The sequence below is a fragment of the Carassius auratus genome, chromosome 15, assembly GCF_003368295.1.
Source record: "Carassius auratus strain Wakin chromosome 15, ASM336829v1, whole genome shotgun sequence".
Lineage (NCBI taxonomy): Eukaryota > Metazoa > Chordata > Actinopteri > Cypriniformes > Cyprinidae > Carassius > Carassius auratus.
This window is the reverse complement of record NC_039257.1, coordinates 1,304,542-1,329,541: the sequence shown is the minus strand read 5'-3', so window position 1 is coordinate 1,329,541 and position 25,000 is coordinate 1,304,542. Positions and strand designations below refer to the sequence as shown.

At 41.0% G+C, this 25,000-nt stretch overlaps 4 protein-coding genes across 7 annotated transcripts in view; all 4 read left to right on the top strand.

Annotated features, from left to right (window-relative positions):
* Nucleotides 1-13,602, top strand: part of sik3 (SIK family kinase 3) — a 34,351-nt gene extending 20,749 nt beyond the window's left edge. For all 3 annotated transcript variants that reach the window (XM_026281549.1, XM_026281547.1, XM_026281548.1), the window contains 10 exons: nucleotides 1,002-1,143; nucleotides 1,223-1,342; nucleotides 1,700-1,761; nucleotides 5,853-5,962; nucleotides 6,043-6,310; nucleotides 8,403-9,094; nucleotides 9,444-9,586; nucleotides 9,786-9,915; nucleotides 9,997-10,127; nucleotides 12,671-13,602. In XM_026281549.1, the coding sequence (XP_026137334.1) occupies nucleotides 1,002-1,143; nucleotides 1,223-1,342; nucleotides 1,700-1,761; nucleotides 5,853-5,962; nucleotides 6,043-6,310; nucleotides 8,403-9,094; nucleotides 9,444-9,586; nucleotides 9,786-9,915; nucleotides 9,997-10,118 (1,789 nt within the window). In that variant the 3' untranslated portion in view covers nucleotides 10,119-10,127; nucleotides 12,671-13,602. The remainder of the gene's footprint in view (nucleotides 1-1,001; nucleotides 1,144-1,222; nucleotides 1,343-1,699; nucleotides 1,762-5,852; nucleotides 5,963-6,042; nucleotides 6,311-8,402; nucleotides 9,095-9,443; nucleotides 9,587-9,785; nucleotides 9,916-9,996; nucleotides 10,128-12,670) is intronic.
* Nucleotides 1-25,000, top strand: part of LOC113114651 (leucine-rich repeat and fibronectin type III domain-containing protein 1-like) — a 680,315-nt gene that overhangs the window by 144,995 nt on the left and 510,320 nt on the right. The gene's annotated exons all lie outside the window — the stretch shown is intronic.
* LOC113114662 (transmembrane protein 25-like) lies at nucleotides 16,539-21,211 on the top strand. Its single transcript, XM_026281575.1, has 9 exons — nucleotides 16,539-16,630; nucleotides 16,943-17,024; nucleotides 17,119-17,469; nucleotides 17,851-18,141; nucleotides 18,753-18,884; nucleotides 18,977-19,007; nucleotides 19,095-19,177; nucleotides 19,245-19,328; nucleotides 19,951-21,211. Exons 2-9 carry the CDS (start codon nucleotides 16,949-16,951, stop codon nucleotides 20,022-20,024), a joined length of 1,122 nt encoding a protein of 373 aa, XP_026137360.1. The 5' UTR covers nucleotides 16,539-16,630; nucleotides 16,943-16,948; the 3' UTR covers nucleotides 20,025-21,211.
* The window catches only part of LOC113114681 (T-cell surface glycoprotein CD3 gamma chain), a 3,342-nt gene continuing 109 nt past the window's right edge, over nucleotides 21,768-25,000 (top strand). Inside the window, exons 1-6 of the mRNA XM_026281600.1 lie at nucleotides 21,768-21,857; nucleotides 22,063-22,177; nucleotides 22,627-22,720; nucleotides 22,849-23,034; nucleotides 23,721-23,864; nucleotides 23,943-24,001. Coding sequence (XP_026137385.1) covers nucleotides 22,666-22,720; nucleotides 22,849-23,034; nucleotides 23,721-23,864; nucleotides 23,943-24,001 — 444 coding nt within the window. The 5' untranslated portion in view covers nucleotides 21,768-21,857; nucleotides 22,063-22,177; nucleotides 22,627-22,665. The remainder of the gene's footprint in view (nucleotides 21,858-22,062; nucleotides 22,178-22,626; nucleotides 22,721-22,848; nucleotides 23,035-23,720; nucleotides 23,865-23,942; nucleotides 24,002-25,000) is intronic.

Genomic DNA, 25,000 nt, shown 5'->3' with positions numbered 1-25,000 from the left:
AAGAGTTCATCTGGAGATATTACTGACCTTATTCTGACCTTTACTTCATCACAATCAGGAGAGATCTGAGTCGAGCTGAAGCTGGACGCTTGTACAGTTACACTAGAAGATCTCTGACTGATCAAACACTAAACTCTCCTCAGAGACAGAAGACACCAGGAGATCGATCATGTTAACAATCAGGCTTTATAGGGTTAAATTACTATATATATCATTTATGTATATATTTATTTTTACTCTATTTAATTTTTTGTAAGGTGTGTTCAGGATCCAAAACATAATGTTTGTGTGATTCTGTTTCCCTTGAAATGTTTAAATGTAAGCTGCTGCAGTTAATCTAAAGCTGTAAGTGAAAGCATTGCTCTGATGGAGAAGCCCTGAGAGGAATGACATCAGGAAGCTTCCTGTCTGCGGAGGAAGTGCTGTGTGAGGTCACTGCGCCCCCTGCTGGACACACACGGGACGACCGGAGCGACCATGCACTCACGTGACCTCTGACCCCACGGTGTTAGGTTTGACCTCTGGCTGCGGTCACATGATCACTTCTGATCAGATATTGAAGATGTTGATGTCTCCTCAGCTACTTTTATCATTGACATATTGTCCTCCTGACAAACCATACATCAGTGTAAAGCTCCAGGGTCACACACAGAGTTTCTAAAGGTCACACACTCTATTCTGCAGGAATAATGTTAGTAATGTCCGGAGGAGCTTCACAGAAAGATTCACTGAAAACTCATAATGAACTCAATTAGCTGGAAACCTGATGTAAAATGATCTGTGAGGTGGTGAGCTGATGTTCAGTCTGAAGGTGTTTCTGTGTTTGAGTGTTGTGTTGATCTTCTCAGAAGCTGAAGAACTGAAATCAGACCAGTTGAGTGTGTGTGTGTTCTGCACATGTAGAGCTGCAGCTGACGCCACACACTGAGGTGTGTTTAGCGAGCGGTTTGTCTTTACTCCAGCGTGGCGTCTGTGTAACGGAGAGTGTTTGTGTGTCTCAGGTCGTCGTATAAAGACTGTAACACTCTTCACCTGCCGATGGAGCGCTTCTCTCCCGTCAGACGCTTCTCAGACGGAGCCGCCACCATCCAAGCCTTCAAGATGCAGCTGGAGAACAACAGCCTGATCCGACAGCTCAAACAGGTGCGGACACCAGCCTTCTCCAGCTCAGAGCCACGTCCAGATACAACTCTCATAATACTGACTGTGTGTGTGTGTGCAGGAGTGCGAGCAGCTGCAGAAGATGTACGCAGCTCCGCAGGACGAGCGTCTGATGGAGCACACACAGCAGCAGCACATTCTCTACCAGCAGGAGCAGCAGATCCTTCACCAGCAGATACAGGTCACTCTCACACTCCGCTCTGCTCACATTCTTCAGATTAGTCACTTTGTTCAATTTTTCTGATTTGTTTTCTTTTGACTGTAGAGTGTTTTGGTAACTAGCGGAGATTAATTTTTTGTTATTTCAGTTGAGAATAATTTAATTTCAGAAATCAGTACATTACCATAAAGTTATCAGCTGTCAGGAGAATTTTTAATTATTTCTATAGCACAAACAATTGAACAGTTACTGTTAGATTAATGCAATTTGATTTGATATGTTGATGATGAAGCAGCCGGTTTAATAGGGTTAAACACACACACACACTCCTGACTGTGACTATGAAGGGATGTGACCATGTTGACTTCCTGTTTGCAGGCCCTCTCTTTGGGACATGGAGAAAACCACCCCAGCAGTCACCTTACATACCAGCTACAGAGGTACACACACACACACACACACACACACTTGCATTTGTGGTTTATGTGGACTCTCCATAAGCGTAATGGTTTTTATACTGTACAAACCACACCCTGCCCCTCACAGAAACACTGTTTTGTGTGTTATTTAAACATTTTAAGTGTCCTCATAAACCATGTTTTTGTTGTAGTACCCATGACATTATACACATCTGTGTCCTCATAAACCATATATACCAGTACACACACATTCACACACTCATGCTCACACACTCAGACTCTTGCACAGGCTCTCACACACTCTTCCACACACACTCACACTCTCGCTCACACACAGATTCACAGATTAGCGCTCACACACACTTTCGCACACACACTCACATTCATTCTAACACACTCGCACTCACACTATTGTACACTCACACACTCACTTTTACACACACACACACTCAAACACACTCGCACATAAAATCTCACATTCACTCTCACACACTAGCACACACCACACAGATTCACACACACTCACTGACTCACTCATACACACACTCACATTCACTCACACACTTGCACTCACACACACTTTTGCACACACACTCACAAACAATCTCACACACTCACACTCTTGCACACACTCTGACTCACACACACTCTTGCACACACACTCACTCTCTCTCTCACACACACACACACACACACACACACTCAAACATACACTTGCACAAACACTGACTCACACTCACACTCTTGCACGCACACTCACACACTCACTCTCTTGCACTTACTCTAACACACTCACTCTTTTGCACTTACTCACACACTTTAGCACGCATACTCACACACACACTCTTGCTCACACTCTCGCACACACACTCTTGCAGACAGTTTCACACATTCACACTCACTCTGACACACTTGCACGCACACTCACGTTTACTCTCTTGCACTTTCACACACTCACTCTCTTGCACTTACACACTCTAGCACGCATACTCACACATACACTCTTGCTCACACTCGCACACACTCACTCTTGCAGACAGTTTCACACATTCACACACACTCTTACTCACACATTCACACACTTGCACTCACACACTTTTGCACACACACTCGCAAACACACTGCTACATACAATCTCACATTCACTCTCACACTAGCACACACCACACAGATTCACACTCACACACATACACACTCAATGACTCACTCGCACACTCACTCACATTCACTTACACACTTGCACTCACTCATACACTTTTGCACACACACACACACACACTCGCAAACACAATCTCACACACACTCTTGCACACACTCTGACTCTCACACACTCTTGCACACACACTCACTCTCTTGCACTCTCTCTCTCTCACACACACACACACACTCAATCTTGCACACACACTCACACATACTCACGCACACACATACACTTGCACACATACTGAATCACACTCACATTTTTGCACGCACACTCACACACTCTCTCTTGCACTTACTCTCACACACTCTAGCACGCATACTCACACACACACTTGCACACACTCGCTCTTGCAGACAGTTTCAGACATTCACACTCTGACACACTTGCACGCACACTCACACGTTTACTCTCTTGCACTTACTCTCACACACTCTTGCTCACACGCTCACTCTTGAAGACAGTTTCTCACACACACACACACGTTCACAGACACACATTCACAGACTCGCGCTCAGACACTCGCACTCTCACACACACAGATTCACAGATTAGCGCTCACACACACTTTCGCACACACACTCACATTCATTCTAACGCACTCACACTATTGTACACACACACACACACACAATCTCGCGCATACAATCTCACACTCAATCTCACACACTACCACACAGATTCACAGACTCACACACACACTCACTGACTCACTCACATTCACTCTCACACACTTGCACTCACACACTTTTGCACACACACACACACACACTCGCAAACACAATCTCACACACTCACACTCTTGCATACACTGACTCTCACTCTCTTGCACACACACTCACTCTCTTGCACTCACACACACAGACTCACTCTTACACACACATACTCACAATCTTGCACACACTCACGCACGCACACACATACACTCACGCACACACATACACTCACGCACACACATACACTCTTGCACACACACACACACACACACACACACACAGACTCACACTCACATTCTTGCATGCACACTCAATCTCTTGCACTTACACTCACACACTCTCGCACGCATACTCACACACACACTCTTGCTCACACTCGCACACACTCTTGCAGACAGTTTCACACATTCACACACTCTTACTCACACATTCACACACATGCTCACAGACACACACACTCACTCTCTTGCACTTACTCTAACACACTCACTCTTTTGCACTTACTCACACACTTTAGCACGCATACTCACACACACACTCTTGCTCACACTCTCGCACACACACACTCTTGCAGACAGTTTCACACATTCACACTCACTCTGACACACTTGCACGCACACTCACACGTTTACTCTCTTGCACTTTCACACACTCACTCTCTTGCACTTACTCTCACACACTCTAGCACGCATACTCACACATACACTCTTGCTCACTCGCACACACTCACTCTTGCAGACAGTTTCACACATTCACACACACTCTTACTCACACATTCACACACTTGCACTCACACACTTTTGCACACACACACTCGCAAACACACTGCTACATACAATCTCACATTCACTCTCACACACTAGCACACACCACACAGATTCACACTCACACACACACACACACTCAATGACTCACTCGCACACTCACTCACATTCACTTACACACTTGCACTCACTCATACACTTTTGCGCACACACACACACACTCGCAAACACAATCTCATTCTTGACTCTCACACACTCTTGCACACACACTCACTCTCTTGCACTCTCTCACACACACACACACTCTCACAATCTTGCACACACACTCACACATACACTTGCACACATACTGAATCACACTCACATTCTTGCACGCACACTCACACACTCTCTCTCTTGCACTTACTCTCACACACTCTAGCACGCATACTCACACACACACTCTTGCTCACACTCTCGCACACACACGCTCTTGCAGACAGTTTCAGACATTCACACTCACTCTGACACACTTGCACGCACACTCACACTTTTACTCTCTTGCACTTACTCTCACACACTCTTGCTCACACTCTTGCACACACACACACTCTCGCGCATACAATCTCACACTCACTCTCACTCACTACCACACAGATTCACAGACTCACACACACTCACTGACTCACTCACACACTCACATTCACTTTCACACAGTTGCACTCACACACTTTTGCACACACGCACCCTCGCAAACACAATCTCACACACTCACACTCTTGCATACACTGACTCTCACTCTCTTACACTCACACACAGACTCACTCTTGCACACTCACACACACACTCACAATCTTGCACACACACTCACGCACACTCACACACATACACTCACACACACACATACTCTTGCACACTCACACACACACACACACACACTCAATCTTGCACACACACGCACACTCATACACACACACTCACACACACACACATACACTCTTGCACGCACTTACACTCACACACTCTCGCAAGCATACACACACACACACACACACACACACACTCTTGCTCACACTTGCACACACTCACTCTTGCAGACAGTTTCACACATTCACACTCACTCTGACACACTTGCACGCACACTCACACACATACTCTCTTGCACGTACTCTCACACACTCTTGCTCATACTCTCGCACACACACTCACTCTTGCAGACGATTTCACACATTCACACTCACTGTTTCACACTTTCACACCCACTCACACATTTACTCTCTTGCACTTACTCTCACACACTGTCACTCTTGCACTTACTCTCACACACTCTCTCACGTACACTCACACACTCACTCACTCAGAGACTCACACACTCTCTCGCATACACACTCACTCATTGACACACACTCACTGAAGGACAGATGCTGATAGCTGTGCTTCTTTCTCTCTCAGGTTGCGTATTCAGCCCTCCAGTCCTCCTCCTACGCATCCCAACAACCACCTCTTCAGGCCAGCCAATCAGAGTCCTCCTCCGGGGAGTCAGGGGATGATGCAGGCACACGGTCAGTGTCAGTCAGCGGTAGCAGTCGTGTGATAGACATGCAGTCGATCGTGACACTGATGTGTTAAGCTCCTCCCACAGGTGGGCCAACAGCAGTTCAGTTCCAGCATGGCTCCGCCCTCTACCAGTCTCCCAGCGCCAGCCCTCCCCCCACCAGCCTCCCCCGCATGGCGATGTCCAATCAGCAGCCTCCGCCAGGCTCTGCCCGCACACTCGCACAGCAGCAGGTGACCATTCAGGTGCAAGAGGTGGAGCTGGGGGGCGGAGCCCAGCGGCAGGGCTTCCTAGCCACGCCCACTCACAGAGTTCTGGGGAAGCAGCTGAGCGCAGATAACGCAGAAACTCACAGGTGATGCGAGCGCTACAGAAACGCTTCAAGATCGCTCTGTCCGTTCGTTTGTTTTGTGCTTTTATTTTTGTTTTTTTAAATGTTTTTATAGTTTATTTTAATTCAGTGTTGTTTATTTTTGTTTAAATGCAGTTCAGCATGTTTAGTGCTTGTAGATGTTTTAAATGCATCTGTTGTGGAAATGATTTGTGTAAATATTGCGAGATTCTCCCAGAAGACGGTGTTTCAGTCCAGACGATTGAGCGCCGGACGCTGAGGTACTGAGAGACTCTGATGTCCAGTGCTAGCAGTAGATGAGCGTCCTGTGTTGGGTCACTGGAGATCTGAACTCCAGCGGATCTGAGACGGGACGATGAGGAGTAGATGCTCAGTTCTGTTAGCAGATAAATTATGTGTTTTAAAGTCAACATGTAATCAGCATTCACTGTAAAAAAAAAAAAAATCTGAAATGTACAGTAAAAAGCATCAGCTGTGGTTCATGGAACTTCACCATGCAGTAGCGATGATACAAGTTTACAGATTGATTTAAAAATTATAATAAAATAACTTTAGTAAAATAGTGTTAAAATTGAAAATTATTAATTGTTCTTTTTTACATTTACAATTCACTGCAATAAAAAAAATGGAGTGTCTATTTACTCTAAGTGCAAATATCCTTGTTGGCAGAGGCTATTTACACTAACACCAAACTGTGATTGGGCTAGTCTACACTACAAAGAAGAGCATGTTATGACAGATCCAGTGGCAGTGAAGCGATTGACCCGAGTTCAAATACAGCTTTTGCAAACTTTATTTCTTCTCCCTTTTCAAACCTCATCGCCCCAATAACATGGCATCCATTTAATAATTTGAATTAAAATTATAATTTACTCTCAAAATGTCATTATTGCATATTATTTTGTAATGTTCTGCAATACCGGGATGCAGTTAATTGCCACCTAAATTGCAATAAGTAATATAAATAGCAGAAAATCATGTTATTTTAACAGTGTAAATAGAATCTATGGCTATTTTTGCTTAATTTAAATAGCCGCTGCCAAAACAGAAATCAGAATTAAGACTAAATCAGCTGATGAGGAATGTCCTTTTACGTTTTTCGACTGTAAATTATAATAACTCCCTGTGGATTGTGCAAAAGTGCATGAATATAGAGGTAGATCAGTAATATGAGAAAGCTCTTCAACAGACAGCTGCTGTATTCACTCTAGTCCTCCAACATTATCTGAATTAACGACACATCAGTGATGCCTTTCTAACAAAATCTGTATTATCTCACACCTCCGGACATAAACATGTGAATGCACAGCTTCTGCGTTTGAATGTGTATCTTAAAAAAACAAAACAAAAAAAACAACTAATATTAGAAATTTTGTATTTGAAAGTCCTTACATCAGTGTTTCATGTTGACTTTAGAAAACTCAGTGCGTTTACATGGACAACAATCCGATTTTAACACGATTAAGACAATACTCTGATTACGAATATACCATGCAAACAGAGATTTTTGATGACTTTAATCCAGCTAATGTCATACTCAAAGAAAAATTAAGACGTGGAGTACACACCTTAATCACACCATTACCATCGTGTAGAACACATTTTGCAACAGGATACACACATGACATTGTTCAACCGTTTGACGACAAACAAAAGCGAATGGCTTCAACGTCGTCTGTTTGCACGTATAGCTTAACAAATAATTAACTGCACTTGAAGCTTTCAGTAAATTAAAAATGAAACTGTATATGGCATCATAACGAAGATGAACTATGTATGTCAAATTCTGGAGTGGACGTTGGATGGCATCACATGGGGGCGTAATAATGTGCCTATAATCGATCTGTGTACTACAACATGTACAACTGAACATGAGAGGAATATTCTAAAAGCAACTCATGTGAACACTTTAATCATAATATTGTCTTATTTAGAATAAGGTCAATTATTAGATTACTCCTGTCCATGTAAACAAGAGCTAGAGGGGAGGAGTCAGATCAGACCAGACTCCTCCCACATAATGATAGTAGGGGTGTGGTTATGCTAATTAGAGCCTGTGGTCTCAGTCGTGCTCGTGTGTTTGATTGTGTTGCAGTCGCAGCTTAAGTCGCTTCCACACTGCTATGTATGAGCAGTTTACCCCGCACATGTTCGGTGAGGGGGTGAGCGGCGTCATCGGCACCTATAACCCCTACCTGCAGGGGGCGTCGCTGAAGGTGCCGGGGCTGGAGGGCTATCAGGGCTATCCGTCTGCACTGCAGCAGGCTCTGCTTTCTCCCACGCCGCTGGAGTATCGTCCGGCTCAGCAACACGTCACGCCGACCCTGCAGGGCCTGCTCTCGCCTCGCCACTCGCTCACGGGTCACGCTGACCCTCGCCTGCCTCCGCAGGACCTCGCCGCGCTGCTCAAACGCCAGAGCCTCCGTTCGGCTCCGCCCCCTGGCACTATGGCCACATCCACAGTGGCTCCGCCTACCAACCCACAGGACTATGGGGAAATGCTGATGCTGCAGCAACTCAGCCAAGCGACTGAGAGCTTAGACCCCGCCCCTCCACAGGCCCCGCCCCCTCAGCACTACCATCACCTGCTCCAGATCAGAACCCTGCCCGAGTGCTCCGCCCCTCAGTCGGAGAGCATGGAGGAGGATGAGATGCCGGCCTATCATGAGGGCCTGCTGGCCAAAGCCACCGCCCCCTGCGCTGAGGCACATGAGATGTTGGCTCCGCCCCTTGGCTCCTCCCCCAACCACAGACACGCCTACATGCGCAGCAGCACGGCAGCCAGAGGTACACACTGCACTCACACACTTACAGTTTAAGTCAGGTAGAGCTTTAAGTTCTGTTTTTACTAAGAACGATAACTATAAAGATAACAATATCAGCCGCTTTAAATTCTCATTAAAAAACCTTATAGCAGGATTTATTCTGATTGGCTGTCAATGTCACAATATTACTGTTTTTGCTGTATTTTGATCAAATAAATCCAGCTTTTGTGAGCGGAAGAATTTTTTTTAAATCGTAATTATTCCTTACTTTTGTCTGGATTTTTATATAATATAATTATGAAGTGTTTAATTGTCATGAAAATAATGTTGCACTACAAACCCATTGAATGAGTGTGTGATTTGTGTCTCAGAGGCGTGTGCTGATGCTGCAGAGTGTCGGGTGATGGAGGGAGATCACAACGGCTACAGCTCACGCGCCGCACAGGGAGACACTTACAGACCACGAGCATCATTACAGAGACACCACACCATCCAGACCTGCGACGACGCTTACGTATGTGTGTGTGTGTGAGAGTGAGACAGAGTGAGTGTGTGTGAGAGTGAGACAGAGTGAGTGAGTGTGAGACAGAGTGTGTGTGTGTTAGAGAGTAAGTGAGAGAGTGTGAGGTTGATTGACTGTATGTGAGAGTGTGTGTGTGTGTGTGTGAGAGACACAGTTCCTGTGCTGACCTCCCGACCTCTTGTTTTTGTAGGAACAGGCGGAGCCCATGTCTGGAATGAGCTTATTGGCTGGCAAGGCGCTAAGCTCCGCCCGCATGTCTGACATTCTCAGCCAATCGTCTCTGACAGGAAGCCAGCAGCTGCAGCAGAGGGAGGGGTCAGGTGTGTAAACGTACTACACCCACACACACACACACACACACACGTTCTCTCGCACACTGATGGTGTTGTGTGTGTGTTCAGTGTGTGACGTGGAGGCAGACGTTCACCCCGCCGCGTGCTACCCTTCCTCCTGCACCAGTGACATGCTGCTAAGCTACAAACCCCCGGATCTGCAGTACAGCGTGGAGCAGGCCGGGGTCTAGTGAACACAGGTACACACCTTCATTATTGATTTTATAAACAAATCAGGATACAATGACTATCGTTGTTTGGTAACACTCTATTTGAAGGTGTCTTTGTTACACAGGTTTCATGTATTTACAGTTATAAAAACAATTAATTATGCATTATAACATGTAAGTAACCCGAAGCCAAACCCTACCCACACAGTAAGTACATGTAGTTAATCAGAACTTTAAATGTATTTATAAAGCATTTTCAAGACCATGATGTGGAGGCCAAAGTGCCGTACAGGATGACTAAATTAAAAATACGAATAAAATCAAGCATAAAACATTCTAGATACAATGCATTACAATAATCCATACAAGATGACTCAAAAGCATGCACAACTTCCTCAAAAAAAAAAGTCCTCAAAAGAAAAGGATAGACCAACTTAGATCTAAGAACGAAAAAAACTATTTTTAACAACGGAATTAATTCGACGATCAAATTTAGAAATAAAAAAAAAGATTTTTCCCAGGAAGTAACCCCCATGCAGTCAGTGACATCATCCACACATCCCTTTTTAGCAAATTAAACTCGGACTTCACTTGGAGAAAATTATTAGCTAACCAACACTTAACCTCATCCAGACATTCACATAGAGATTGAAATTGATGAGTGAACCTTGCATTTCAATGGAATGAACGTTTGTGATTCAAAAGTATATAAATGATAATGAATGCCGTGTTTTAAAAAAAAAATTATCCTAGAGAGACCATATAAAGGGAAAACAAAACCGGTCCCAGGACTGAGCCCTGAGGAACCCCACACATAAGAGGGGCAACAGATAAAGAGTAATTTCCATCTTTTAAATATGAATAAAACCATTCTTATGCTAAACCCTGAATACGACATGGTCTCTAAGGCGATCAATGAGAATTGTGTGGTTAGCTGTGTCACATGCTGCGGTAAGATCTAAAAATAACAGAACAACACAACTTGAAGAATCAGCAACACGTAGAATATCATTAGTAACCCTCAAAAGAGCTGACTCTGTACTATGGCCGGTTCTAAACCCTGACTGAAATCTATCCGAAATGTTTAAATAATTAAGCTGTGCAGACACAATCATCTCCAATATCTTCCATTTGAAATGGGGTGAAAATTATTCATATCAGAGGAGTCTAAACCAGCTTTTTTAATAAAAATGCAGGATAACTGCATGTTTAAAACTAGGTGGAACAACACCAAATGTCAATGTACCATTCATGATAGTTCAAATACATGAACCGATGGAATTAACCACCTCTTTAAATCAAAGAGAAGGAATCACATCACATTGAGACCTAGTGGGCTTTGTGTGCGTAATTATTTCTTTGAGCTGTGGAAGAGAAACAGGAGTAAAACAAGTCAATTGATTTGGAAGAGCAGAGGGTAGAATAAGATCATTAGTAATAGATGAAATCTGGGATCTGAGTCCAGCAGCCTTATCAGTGAAAAATGTTAAAAACTTTTCAAATGCATCAACAGAAAGAGAGAGTAATGGCATAACAACAGGATGGAGTACAGTATTTACAGGAGAAAAATCACTTTAGAATAATGGCCGTTCTTCGAGATAATATAAGAAAAATAATTACATTCTTTTGGTATTCACTCAAACAACTCTTTAAAATCTCATAAGACACCTGTAGTTTCTTATGGAAATGTCATATTACTCAGTACTTAAGTATAACTACACTAACAATGACACCTTAAAATTAAGTGTAACCTGTTGTTTACATGTGCATCAATAATAAAGCAAAGACTGAATCCACACTGAACTGATCTCAATAACAACACTGTTATCTTTAGAATCAGAACTGAAACACAGTTGAGTTTCCGTCTCTGATTCTCTTATTTTCCTGTTTATTACTGACACTGCTCTGAAACCATCTGAATCATATAAAGCCCTATAGGAATAAAGGTCAAAAGTGAGATGTTCACACAGCTCAGGCAAAACGTTTCACTCCCATTGACACGTCATTTTCATTTTTCTGATATTAGCTAAGAAGTTTGATTATTATTGCCACTGTTTTTCCACGTACACCAATGCACAACACAAATGATGGACTCACATGGTTTTAATCTACTTACAACAAATATCAAACTCATGTCCATGGATGTATTGGATGGTTTTTCATCTTCAGAAGTGTTAATCACATCAGTTTGCGTTATTGTGTTAATATATTGCCTAAATATTTTTAAAAGGTGCGTCCCAGTTCATACACTTAAGGGTTAGTTCCCACAAAATGTAAAAATTCTTGTCATTAATTACTCACTCAATCCACAGTCAACATCAAGGGTTCTTCCCTTGAGCTCTCGGATTTCATAAAAATTTCTTCATTTGTGTTCAGAAGATGAACGAAGGTCTTAAAGGGTTTGAAATGACATGAGGGTGAATTTATATTTTTGAGTGAACAAGCACTTTAACTGAAAATGGAGTGGCATGCTGGAGGGGGCGGGGCTATCAGACTTCACAACATCACCTTATATAACTGATACTCCGTCTGTAACTTTAACACTCGTGTTTGTTTGTGTTTTTCTCTCTCAGGGGTGTACTTGCTGTATAAAGCTCATATCCGTCTGCTGTGTTGTGCTGTCATGCCAAATCCTCATCGTCTGTCTGTCGGGGTGTCGTGGGTGTGGCCTGCACGCAGGGGGCGGAGCTCTCAGCTTCCTCTTCCACTGGGAGCGTCTCCGATTGGCTGCAGCCCAATAATCATCCGCCCCTCCCGCACCCAAACCCCTCTTACCGTTGCCATAGCAGCGCTGTCGCGCACTCCGATGTACAAGACAAACACAGAGTCTTACACACACACACACACACACACGAGACGACATCTTTACCAAACGCCACAAACCCAAAGTATTTCACGTGAAGCCTGCGCCGCGGCGGATCATTCCGGTCACGATCGACTCTTCCGCCGGGACGGCCGACTCTCACTCGCTCTACACTCTCTTCACTTCTGTTTTTTATTTTTAACGCATTTTTATGGCTAATGTTCTGTAGGAATTATGATCATTATTGTTCTTGTTTTCTGTAAAAGACGTTTTATGGTTATGACATTATTAAAAGAATGACGATTATTATTAAAACCGTTCTGTGTTGCAAGAGAACAGCCGTGTTTGTTTACTCGCGGTGATTTTTGCACTTTCAGTTTTTGTGACTTTCCTTTCGGTTTCGCTCTTCCTCCGTTTCTCGTTCTCCTCCTTCATTCCGTCCATCCGTTCGTCTGATGACAGGTGCATTGTGGGTAGTTTCACAGATCCTGCTCATGGGCCATCTTCTTTTCTGTTTCAGAGCTTTATCGGTTATTTTTGTGGATGTTGTTAGAAAAGCTTTTGTATATTGTTGATTTTTGCAGTTTTATTTCTGTTCTGATGTCATGTCGATGTTTTCCACCAAACGGACGGACGCTTCATCACGTCTCTCTCAGAGTTTAAAGCCGCCGTTTCGTCTCAGTCCGACCAATCCAATAACTGTCACGTGATCGTCTGAGGAGAGACGGCGCGAGTCTGTGATGAAGAGAGCATCATCCTCCTCTTCCTCCGTCTGTCCATCATCTCACACTCCTCCCTCTTTCCCTTCATACAGCTTTGTCATTTTCTTTTCTTTTGTTTATTTTTTATTTTTTTTTGGCTTTATGTTTTTGGAAAAATACTAAAGTGCAACAACAATGGTTTAAAAAAGATTCCAAACAAACTGAGAGAAATAATAAATATATATATAAATAAAGAAATGACTATGACACAGGTGTGTGTGTGTTCTTTCAGCAGCAGTACCGCGGTATCACATGGTAATACTGTGGTACAGAACCAGAAAACACCTTCACCATGAAGCACTTCTGCTCACAGGACTGCAGCTGCTTTATTAGTTTTAGAATTGATGAATTTACAACACTCTTATATTCCTGTGATCCTGCTTTGAAACAATCTACTGTATAAAGCACTATAGAAATAAGTAAATCATGTGCTAACAGAAAATTATTGTTCTCTGAACATTCAAAACATTTAAACGTTTAGTTTGGTTGAGCGAACAGCCCATTCCACTAATTTGCAAACATTTTGAATGTTGTCTGAAAAAACTGAATGATTAGTAACACTTAAAAAGTTACATGAAAGTATTTTAAGGTGTCCTTGTTACAGTGTAGTTATACATTTAAGCAGTGTTGGGGAAAGATACTTTTAAAAGTAATGCATTACAATATTTCTTTACTTGTTCATGGAAAGTAATGCATTATGTCACTTTTGCGTTACTTTTTCTCATCTGGGTTGTTTAATATTAAAAAGGTTCTAGTAATGGCAAATGTAAAAGCCTGGGTTCATTCCCAAGGAAATGTAAAGTCACGCTGAAGTGCTGCCATTCTGAACAGGACACAAAAGAAGAAAGTTCATTGCTCTTCAGCAACAACTAAACGAACCGCAAATCTTAAAGACTTCATTAATTTGATTTAAATTAATAATCGAAGGTCAACAGCAGAGACTTTGGTTAATACAATTGTATTACATACATGAAGGATATCTGTGTTATTCAACATTATTTGAGGAACAGAATCTGTTTTTGAATAAACACATGTTCATATTTAGTCTAGAACTACAGTGAGATCATGTTCACACACAACACTCTGCACTGACTCCGGATCTCTGTCACCATGGCAACACCAGAGCTGTCACTCAACACATGGAAACAAAGTAACTCCGATATTTTCTTGTAAATTGAAAAGTAATCAGATTATGTAACTTTTGTTATGTGTATAATGCTTTACCCCCAATACTGCAAGTACTGAGTTATATTAATTAACTACCTGTACTTACTATATGGGTCAGGATAAGAGTTACTTGCATGTAATTATTCATTGTTTATTGTAATAATAAATGTAAACGTGTAAGAAGGATATAAAAAATAAAGTGTTAATGTTTTTTGCTAACGCTTTAGGAACATTAGTAAAGACCAGATGACGCTGAACAATCATCATATTAATGCTACTGGAAGAACCTTTGTTCTTAACTTTGAGTGAATGTTATATGGACATTAGTTCTGAGAAAGTAACGATGGAGAGGCTCTGAATAAATGTCGAGGGAAAGTTTACCCGTCTTCACCTCAGGACTGATTCTGAAGTTATAGAGAGAAAGTGATTGTTAGCGTCTGGTTTCATGCATTGCGTGTTTTTGCACCGAGGAATCAATCAAAACAGATGCTTTTCTTCCTCGTCGTGAGTTCTGTGTGCAGCTGCTCGTGTCTGAATGTGAATCTGCACTGCAGAGGTTCAGCAGACCTGACGAGTCGAGCTCAGATCATTCTGCGTATGGCAAGCCCTTTTAACATTTAATACATAAAACGTGCTAGTAAGCGTTATCATGCTGCTAGTATGTATTTTTAGCTAGTAGTAGTTCTGTTAGGTAGGGTTAGGTTTAGGTTAGTGCTAGTTTTTATTTTTTATCTTCTAGTGATCGCTTTTTAGGCACTGGTAGCTTTTTGAATTATAACAATACTTAAAGTAATACTTTTAATAAATAAGTACCATATCTAAATAATACTTACTAGTAAAAAGCGTTGGGAAAGCTACTGTGGAAATGTAATGGGTTACAGATTACAAGTTATTTATTTTTTTTATAAAGTGCTCAGTGATAGAGCATTGCGTTAGCAGCGCAAAAGGGTTGTGGGTTCGATTCCCACTGATTACTGACTTTCAAAATCCTTCATCACTTGAATTAAGAAATGACTCTGAGCAGTTCTAAATGTTCTACAGAAACACACATAATGTGCAGGATTCAAATATTGTACCTTTGCAACTTAATATTCACAGACACTAGTCCATATCACATTTTGATTCAAGTGTAGTGATCTACTTGATTTATTCATACAAAAATTGGCATGAAATCATTAACATTTTCATAAGTAACTAATTTAATTTCACATTTTTTAACTGTGACTGATTAGTCACATTGATTTTGTATTTTTTTCTATATAAAACAATATCATAATCTATATTTGTTAATTTCAGGAATAATGTATGAAATTTTATGTTATTTATTTTGAAGAGTTAAGAGAGCAGGTTCATATAGATCCTTATTTAATTAAACTGATCAAGGTTGATAAGGTATTTAGAAAGTGATTAGTGATAAGTAATGCAATACTAGTTTAGAGAGTAATTTACAAGGTAATTTAATTACATAGTTGGAGTAATTATTAGCTAGTAATTTTCTTTAAGTAATTTACCCAGCACTGATTACTAGCCACTACTGAAGTACCAGCATCTAATAAATAAGAACTAGTGAATACGAAGAACGTAAAGAATAAACTCTAGTACCTAATGGAATAGATACTAGGATCTCAAAATAAGTACTAGTAGCATTGAAATAGGTACTAGTATGTTAAGGAATAAATGTTAAAACGGCCTGCCATTTGAGCGTGTGTGTGTGTGTGTGTGTGTGTGAGTGAGTGTGTATTTGTGTGTGTGTTCTGAATGGCTCCTCAACCGGTCAGAGTCAGCAGCGTCTGTGCACAGAGGTAAAACACTTGAGTGTGTGTGATTTATGTGATGTGCATCATATGTGCAGTATCTGTGTGTGTGTGTGTGTGTGTGTGTGTGTGTGTGTGTGTGTGTGTTGCAGCTGTGAGATGATGATTCTGCATGTCAGCATCACACTGGAAACACTGTGTTTTGTGTTGCTGATGCATCTCAATCACACACGCCAGTCTGAAGGATCCACTGCTTCGTTCACATGAGATAACAGACGCTCAGTAGATTTGTGTGTCAGTTGATTGTCTGAGATTCTCCTGTGTGTGTGTGTGTGTGTGTGTGCATGTGCGTGTGTGTAGGTGACTATGCCCCGTGTGTGTTTGAGGCAGAGGACGCGTCTGTCTGCTTTATTCTTTCACACCTTGTCCTGGGCCTGTTCAGGTAAGACCAAATAAACACATGCACTCAAACACACACACACATACACCCACTCACAAGTTTCCAAGTTGTGGTTGACTTTGTTTCTCTCTGACAGCATCCATTGACCCCGCGCCCAAAATTGACGGACAGCGGACCTCGTCGGTTACTGTACAGGAGAACATCACTCACCACTTCAGCTGCCAATCAGAGGGCTGGGATGCTCAAGCCCCGCCCCTGCTCACCTGGTACCTGAACGGTGAGAGGCAGAGCGAGGTGACGGGCCGCCGGGGGGCGGGGCGTCTGGTGATGACATCATCGCAGGATTCTGGAATGCTTCAATACGGATCGGAGCGCAACAGCACGTTCACACTGAAGCCGAAGCGCTGGGACCGAGAGCTGGTGTGTGCGGCACGAAACCCCACCAGAGGAGAGAGCTACAACGCCAGCGTCACGCTCAATGTCCAGTGTGAGTCCATAATCAAACACCAGAGCTGCGCGCGGTTTCCTTAAGAATTATTTTTGGTTTTAAATATTGCAAATTATAATAATAATAAGAAAGTTGTATATTAAAGTGATAGTTCACCCAAAAATGTAAATTTTTATCATTTACTCACCATCATGTTGTTCCAACCCTTTAATGATAATAATGTTATACATTAATATAAATTAAAATAAGATGAAAATGTTTTATTGAAGTTATAATATTAACAAAACTGTTTATTATATTATATAATTATAAAATATAAATGTAAATTTATGTAATATTCAAATTTTGTCTGTAAGCAGCATGCAGTTGTGTGTTGTGGCCACAGATGGCGATAGAGTGTTGAGTAGAGTTGTGTTTCAGTCCGTCCAGAGATCCTGCGTGTGGACGCTCACTACAGCCAGAGCTCGGACCCAGGCCTCGCCCTCATTCTCTTCGCTTTGGTTCGCTCCAACCCCCCCGCCACCATCCGCTGGGTGGATCAGTCCGGTCAGCTGCTGGCCAACAGCTCCGACTTCCTCATCCTGGACTCGCGCAGCTTACCCTGGCTGACCAATCACAGCCTGCAGCTCACGCTCAGCAGCCTATCAGGAAACATCACCGTGAACGCCAACAACAGCCTCGGCTCCGCCCACAGCAACCTCACACTCACAGGTGGTCACTTACACCTAGTGGTCACTTGTTGATCTGAAACGACCTTTACAGCGAATCCGACAAGTGCTGATTAATCATTTCTGTCTTTATTTATGTATTTATTTATATATATGTGTACATCTGTATTACCCCTGAGCTGTATGGTTATCCACTTGTAGCCTATATGTTCTGTTTTTATTAGAAGTCAATTAAAAGGCTTCAGAGCGATGTCCCCCTAGTGGTGAAATGTTAAAATTTCGAAACGTTTCAAAATAGTTATGACATAACGAAGTCACGTGTCTTTAGTAGTTTGATGATTTTTAGTTTGAGATTCGTAAAGGTTTCAAAGTGTGTCGAGCACACCCATCACTATTTATTACTAGTATTTTTGAGTACCAATTATTTAAATAAATTACACATTTAATAGTATGAAAGTGACCATAATATTATTCTGATTTCTGAAGATCATGTGACACTGAAGACTGGAGGAATGATGCTGAAAATACAGCGGAACATCACAGAAATAAATTACACTTTAACACAGATTCACACAGAAAACAGATGTTTTATATTAGAATACTATTTCAGTATTTCCACTGTATTTTTGATCAGATAAATGCGTGTTCCTCCAGAGTTCCTGCAGTCGCGTGTGGAGGTGCCGGTGTTTGGGATCGTGACGGGTGGTGTCGCCGGCTTCATCACCCTCCTCATCTTCACCCTGATGGTGTTCCTCCTCCTTCAGAAGGACAAAACCAAAGCCCTCGGTACATGATCCCAGCACACTGACTCTGTGAAGCTCTCTGTACATGTACAGTGTTTCTGTGAGCTGATCTCTGATGCTGTGTGTTGTTTTCAGAGGAGCCTGCAGTGCGTCTCTCCAGCAAACGGTGCGCCGCTCCTCAGCGTTCACTGCTAATACTGCTGTTATTGGGTGAGCTGATCTGATGTGTGTGTGTGTGTGTGTGTGTGTGCAGTGAGAACAGCGTGTATCTGCCGCGGGAGAACATGTCTCTGCCGTCACACGTGCAGCTGAACGAGGACCGAGCGCTCTGTAAGGGTGAGTGTGATCCTCGCTGAGCTCCGCTCGGCTCCGGGGCCCGTCTCTGACTCCTGCCGTGTTTCAGGACAGAGCTCCAGACCCAACACACTGGAGAGGAGACGAGCCGAGGACGAGGAGGAGGACCTGTCTGCAGCCTACGCCGCCCGAGGTCAGAGGTCACCACTAGGGCTGTAACCGCTCGCTCGTTTTCCGCTCGATCTTGAAACTTGGATTTTTTTTATTGTGAATCGTTGATTTCGGGCCAAAAATCAGGTGATTTGCATTTTCAATAATGCTTTAAAATATATACACATTAAATTACTAGAAGCACAGAAGAGAGGGGGTCCAAGAACCGATCCCTGAGGAACCCCAGTGACCAGTTGATGTGCTTTGGATACCTCCCCTTCCATTTTAGTATAAAAACTATATAGACAAATTTTTGATGATGATGACAAACACTTTACAAAATTAGTTAAGCATTAAATGAAAATATAAAAGTAAAATATAATTTAAAGTGTTTATAAAAGTTGCATTCGCTTGAAACAGCATTTATAATAAGAGTAATTTAAGTGAAACTGAAACTAGCGGCGTGTAGAAATGTGCTGTAGAATTAATCTTGTGTTCCTGTTCCTCACTCCACAGATCCAGACGTGTGGCTTTGAGAGTGTTTTGCATGTTTGCGTGATCTGTCGCAATAGATTATATATCTGTGACTGACGTGCAGCTGAAGCTCAGGAGTCTGTGGAGATGGCTCTGTAGGTGTGTGTTGATGTTATTCTGTGTCTCCGCAGGGTTCGCTCGCTATCCGATGGTCGGCTACATCTATAAAGTCAGCAGCACCAGCAGCGACGAGATCTGGCTCTGATTCACACACACAAACAGAGCCGTGATGAACTACGGCTGACCTCTGACCTCACGCCTTGCCGAGACTGATGAATCTCTCAGACATCAAGCCTCATATCTGAGATCTCGACGTGATTGACTGACAGTGTCCTGCTGAAGAACTACATTACCCATAATCCCCTGATCAAAAAAAAAACCACTGTTACTATGGAAACACCATTCAGAGGCTACTTTAGTTAATTGTAGCATTGGTGATGATGATTCCTGAAACGTTTGCGAAATCAGAGAAAAAGAGTCACAGACTGATTCAGTTCCATCAAACACAGGGAATCATGGGATCTGTAGTTCATTCAGAATCACTTGCTCATTAATATCTTCATCTCTGATCATGTTCTCAGAGTTAGTTATGAAGAAATGTTCTTTCAATTTTCTGGCTTTCTCAAAACAATATTTATACGTTGTTTATTAAACATTTTTATGAAACATTTCAGTTGGACATCATCTAACTTTTTCAAATGTAACTAATTATTTGCCTCAGATGATTCAGAGAACATTAAAAAGTAACGTTCACAAGTTTGCAGAATTCTAAAATGTAACATTTCCTTAAAGTTCACAGAACCAAAATATAACATTTTTAAAAACCGGATGTTTTGAACTGATTGGGAATGTTAACATTTATAGAAAATATTTATAGTCTGTATTGACGAATCTCTGAAATGCATCTAGAGGGAATCCGTGTGAACTGAAGTAAATCAGATCACGAATGATTCGTACAAACCGTTTGAGTGACCATCACTGTATGTGACATGTGTGACATCGACAGACTGTACATACGTGCTTTCCTCGGTATTTACCCACAGTTCTTTGCTGCTATATGGAATGCTGTGTTATATTGTTTAATATTAAGGAATGTTCAGTAAATCGTCAGATATATGAGATAAATATGTGAAAAATCTATATATTTAAATGAATATAAAGCATATTGTTGGTATGGTGTTATGATCATATGCATATGTATATTTACTGTAAGTATATTTGTAAAGCTCATTATGAATTTGTACATACAAATCTATAAAATAACGCATGTCACTGTTTCCATCCAGCAGGAGGCGCTACTAGTTAACCTGAGCTTGAGCTGTACTAGTTAAGGATTATCTCGTTTGTGTGTATTATTAGTCATATGATGAAATACCTCAATAAATCATATTGATCGCACAGTCCAGTGTGTGTCAGAGTTTCTCTCTCTGTTTTATTGCAAGAAAACACAAATACGATCATAAGAAGATCCTAAAGAACAGAGCACAGATCAAAATGAGAGAAAACAGAAAGAAAAAGATTTACAAAATAGAGTCTACTCATAGTTTTTTCAACTAAACAGTCTTTTCCAGTTTTTTATATTTTTTTTACAGTCTCACAGATTTAAAGTACATCCAAAAGAGCTTTTGAAAAACAGAAAACAATGGCCTTGTCAGCCTACGTTATGAATATAAATTTGGCCCCAAATGAAAATAATATTCAGTATGTACATCTTCCATTATTAAACCAAAGATTAGACCCTTTCTAGAAAACTGAGAAGACAGCTTGACTGAAACTTTAAGACATTTAAGCGTCTCGGACCTAAAGATCAACAGTCAAAGAGTCTTCTCAGTATCCACATCACTAAAGCACAGTTATTGTGATCGATGTTCGAAGCTGTAAAGATGGAAGATATCATCCTCAGTGATGTCGAAGTGTATTCTCGGCTTCAGGAGAGAGCTGTTCTCTCGCAGGTGTTTGTGGTCTTCCGTTTGTGCTCCGGAAGTCAAATGTAGATCATTCATCTGCAGTTTCTGCTCTTATTGATCTCAGACTGTGTGTAAGTGCATGAAATAAGCATAAAATACACCGAGAGAGAGAGTAATATTCAGAGCTGATGAGCGGATCTGGCCTGTTTTAATAGAAACCGCATCTTTTAGGCCTAATTGATTTTAATTGAGCTTTTTATCTAACGTTAGTTAATTTTAGGATGAGTTTGACCTTCTGAGCGTCATTTCTTCATTTGAACTCGTGATTTATTTCAGATGATATGTGTTAAGTCGAGCTCCAGATCGCGTCGTGTCGGTTTCTGACTTCCGGTTCATCATCGAGTTTTCCGCTCTTCTCGTCTAAAGTCACTCGACATCTACATCGTCTCAGGTCTGTGTTAAACTTCATCTTTCACTTACAGCTTTAACTAACTTTCTTTTATTATATAATTCTAGATTTGAATGTAATCTGATATTAATAAATAGTTTCACATTTTTTTGTCAACACTTTACTATAAGGTCTAAAAAGAGTTTATGACTATACTTTTGTTCATAGATTAATAAATGCTTTAAAAGTTGGTAATTGTTAGTTTAGTTTAATATCTGTATATTAACAAGCATCAATGAGCTGAATGTTATTTTAAAGTGATATTAAGTGCATAATTTAATCATAAGAAGCACATATTTCAGAGCTGAAGCTGAAGGTCTTTGTTAATTTTAGCATGTGAAGGCAAACTTTAGAAAGTTGTATTTGTGAAATGTTTTGTTGGAGTTGGGTCAGACTGAGGTAGTTGGAGATGATGGTGTCTGTCTAACGATGAAAGTGTTTATGATCTACAGACACAGAAGAGGTTATTAATAATAGCAGCTCTCTGAGAGATGGACGGACGTGTGTTTGTGTTCTTCTGTCTGCTGACGGCTGTGAGACCGGATGGTAAGATTCATCTTCAGCTGTTCCTTCAGTGTTTCACACAGCACTGGACTGTTTTTGCTTTTTCAGAATCATATTAGTATTTTGACTTGATCAATCGACAATCATCTGATCTCGTGTTAACTTTGCAGATTCTTCTCCGCTGATCAGTTATGATAAGAAAGAGAAGACGTTGAATTGTACCAAAGGAAAATTTGGTGACGAAGCTTCAATACGGGTGAATTATGATAATTCGGGAATCCACACGTGTATACCTTCAGGTGTAGACTGTAATGACGAAATGTCCAACTGTCCAAAAGCCCTAATTAAAGTCCTGAGTGAGTAAAACCTTTCTTGTTCCAGAGCTAGCCCCATTCTCTCAGATTTAATGTGAATCTTGTGTTTGGTGTCTGTTTTCCTTCGGTGACGGTCAGAGAACGTTCTCTCGATTAGTTTCACAGTTACAGAAGATTATCTGACTTCATCTGAAGTGTATCTCCTCGTCTTGTCTTTACGTGTCACACATTATGTGATTTAATACAGTAATTATGCTTAGTAATGCACTTTATAATGATCTCATGATCTGTAACAACTTTTATAATGTTACAAAGCTTTTATATCCACTGTTATATATTAAGCATTAAAACTTGATTTTAGGTGATTTTAAATGTAACAAGAAATTATGATGTATTTTAACTGTGTTTACATTTAAGAAAGGATATGATGCATTATAATGAAGATTTGAACACTTTTATAATGCATCAGTGCGGTGTTTGTGTCTGTATCTGTGTGTGTGTGTGTGTGTGCATGTGTGTGTCTCTCTCTCTGTGTGCGTGTGTGTGTGTGTGTGTGTGTGTGTCTCTCTCTGTGTGCGTGTGTGTGTGTGTGTGTGTCTCTCCTGTGTGTGTGTGTGTGTGTGTTTCTCTCTGTTTGCGTGTGTGTGTGTGTGTTTCTCTCTGTGTGCGTGTGTGTGTGTCTCTCTCTGTGTGCGTGTGTGTGTGTGTGTGTGTGTGTGTGTGTGCAGGCAGTGAGAACCTGATCCAGCTGGACCCCATGGCTCTGGTCAGTGTTATCGTGGGTGATATTGTAGTGACCGCTGTGATCGGATGGGCCATTTACAGCATCTGTGCTCAGCCCGTGACCAGAAGCAGCTATCAGGGGAATAAAGGTGTGTAATCATCATCATCATCATCTATATCAGTGAATCAGGAATCAGTGGTTCATCTGTCTGTGTTTCTCTCTTCAGCCTCGGACAGACAGGCTCTGATCAATAATCACACTCCGTCAGGAGGAGACACGTATCAGGTACATCAGCGTCTGACACGAAACACATCCGTCTCTAAAAACAGAGAGATATTATAAAGACCCTGGAGCACAAAACCAGCATTAGCGAATTTTTTTTAAATTGATGCATTAATAAATTAATAAACCATCTCTCCATATTTGTGTGAGGACTATTGAAACTATTTGAAAATCTGGAATCTGAGGGAGCAAAAAAATCTAAATATTGAGAAAATCATCTTTAAAGTTGTTCAGATGAAGTTCTTAGCAATGAATATTACTAATCAAACATTAAGTTTTTATATATTTACGGTAAGAAATTTACTAAATATCTTCACTGAACATGATCTTTACTTAATATCCTAATGATTTTTGTCATAAAAGAGAAATGTATAATTGTGACAAATATCCGTCTGTGACACTGATGCTGCTTCTGTGCGGCAGGGACTGATCGACTGTATATAAATGTACCGTATATATGTCATTCTGTAGTATTTTGGATTCTGAGAGTGTGAGGGGTCTGTGAAAACGTTTTAGAAAATTATAGGAAATTAAAACAATAATATCAGTAAATAAGTTAAGATATATCATGAAACTGACATTATTAGGTTTCATTCTGTTTTCCAATTACTGCTCTGAAATCATAGATCTAATTATATTTACAGTCTAATTATTGTGTTTCTGATAACGGTAGATTAAAAAAAAAATGACATCATAGTATTAATATATTATAAGATTATCCAGATGATATTTTACAGAAATTAAATTCTAAAAAAATAAAATAAATAAATAAAAATAATTATATATATATATATATATATATATATATATATATATATATATATATATATATATATATATTAAATTAGAATATAAACAGGGTCTGTATGGGGGGGGGGGGGGAAGAAAGAGAGACAAAACGTTATAACTCTCCTAATACTTTAGTCCCAATACGATCATCATATTAAAGGCATCAGTTCAGATGAAATGCTCATAATTAATGTTAGTAATTACACTGGATCG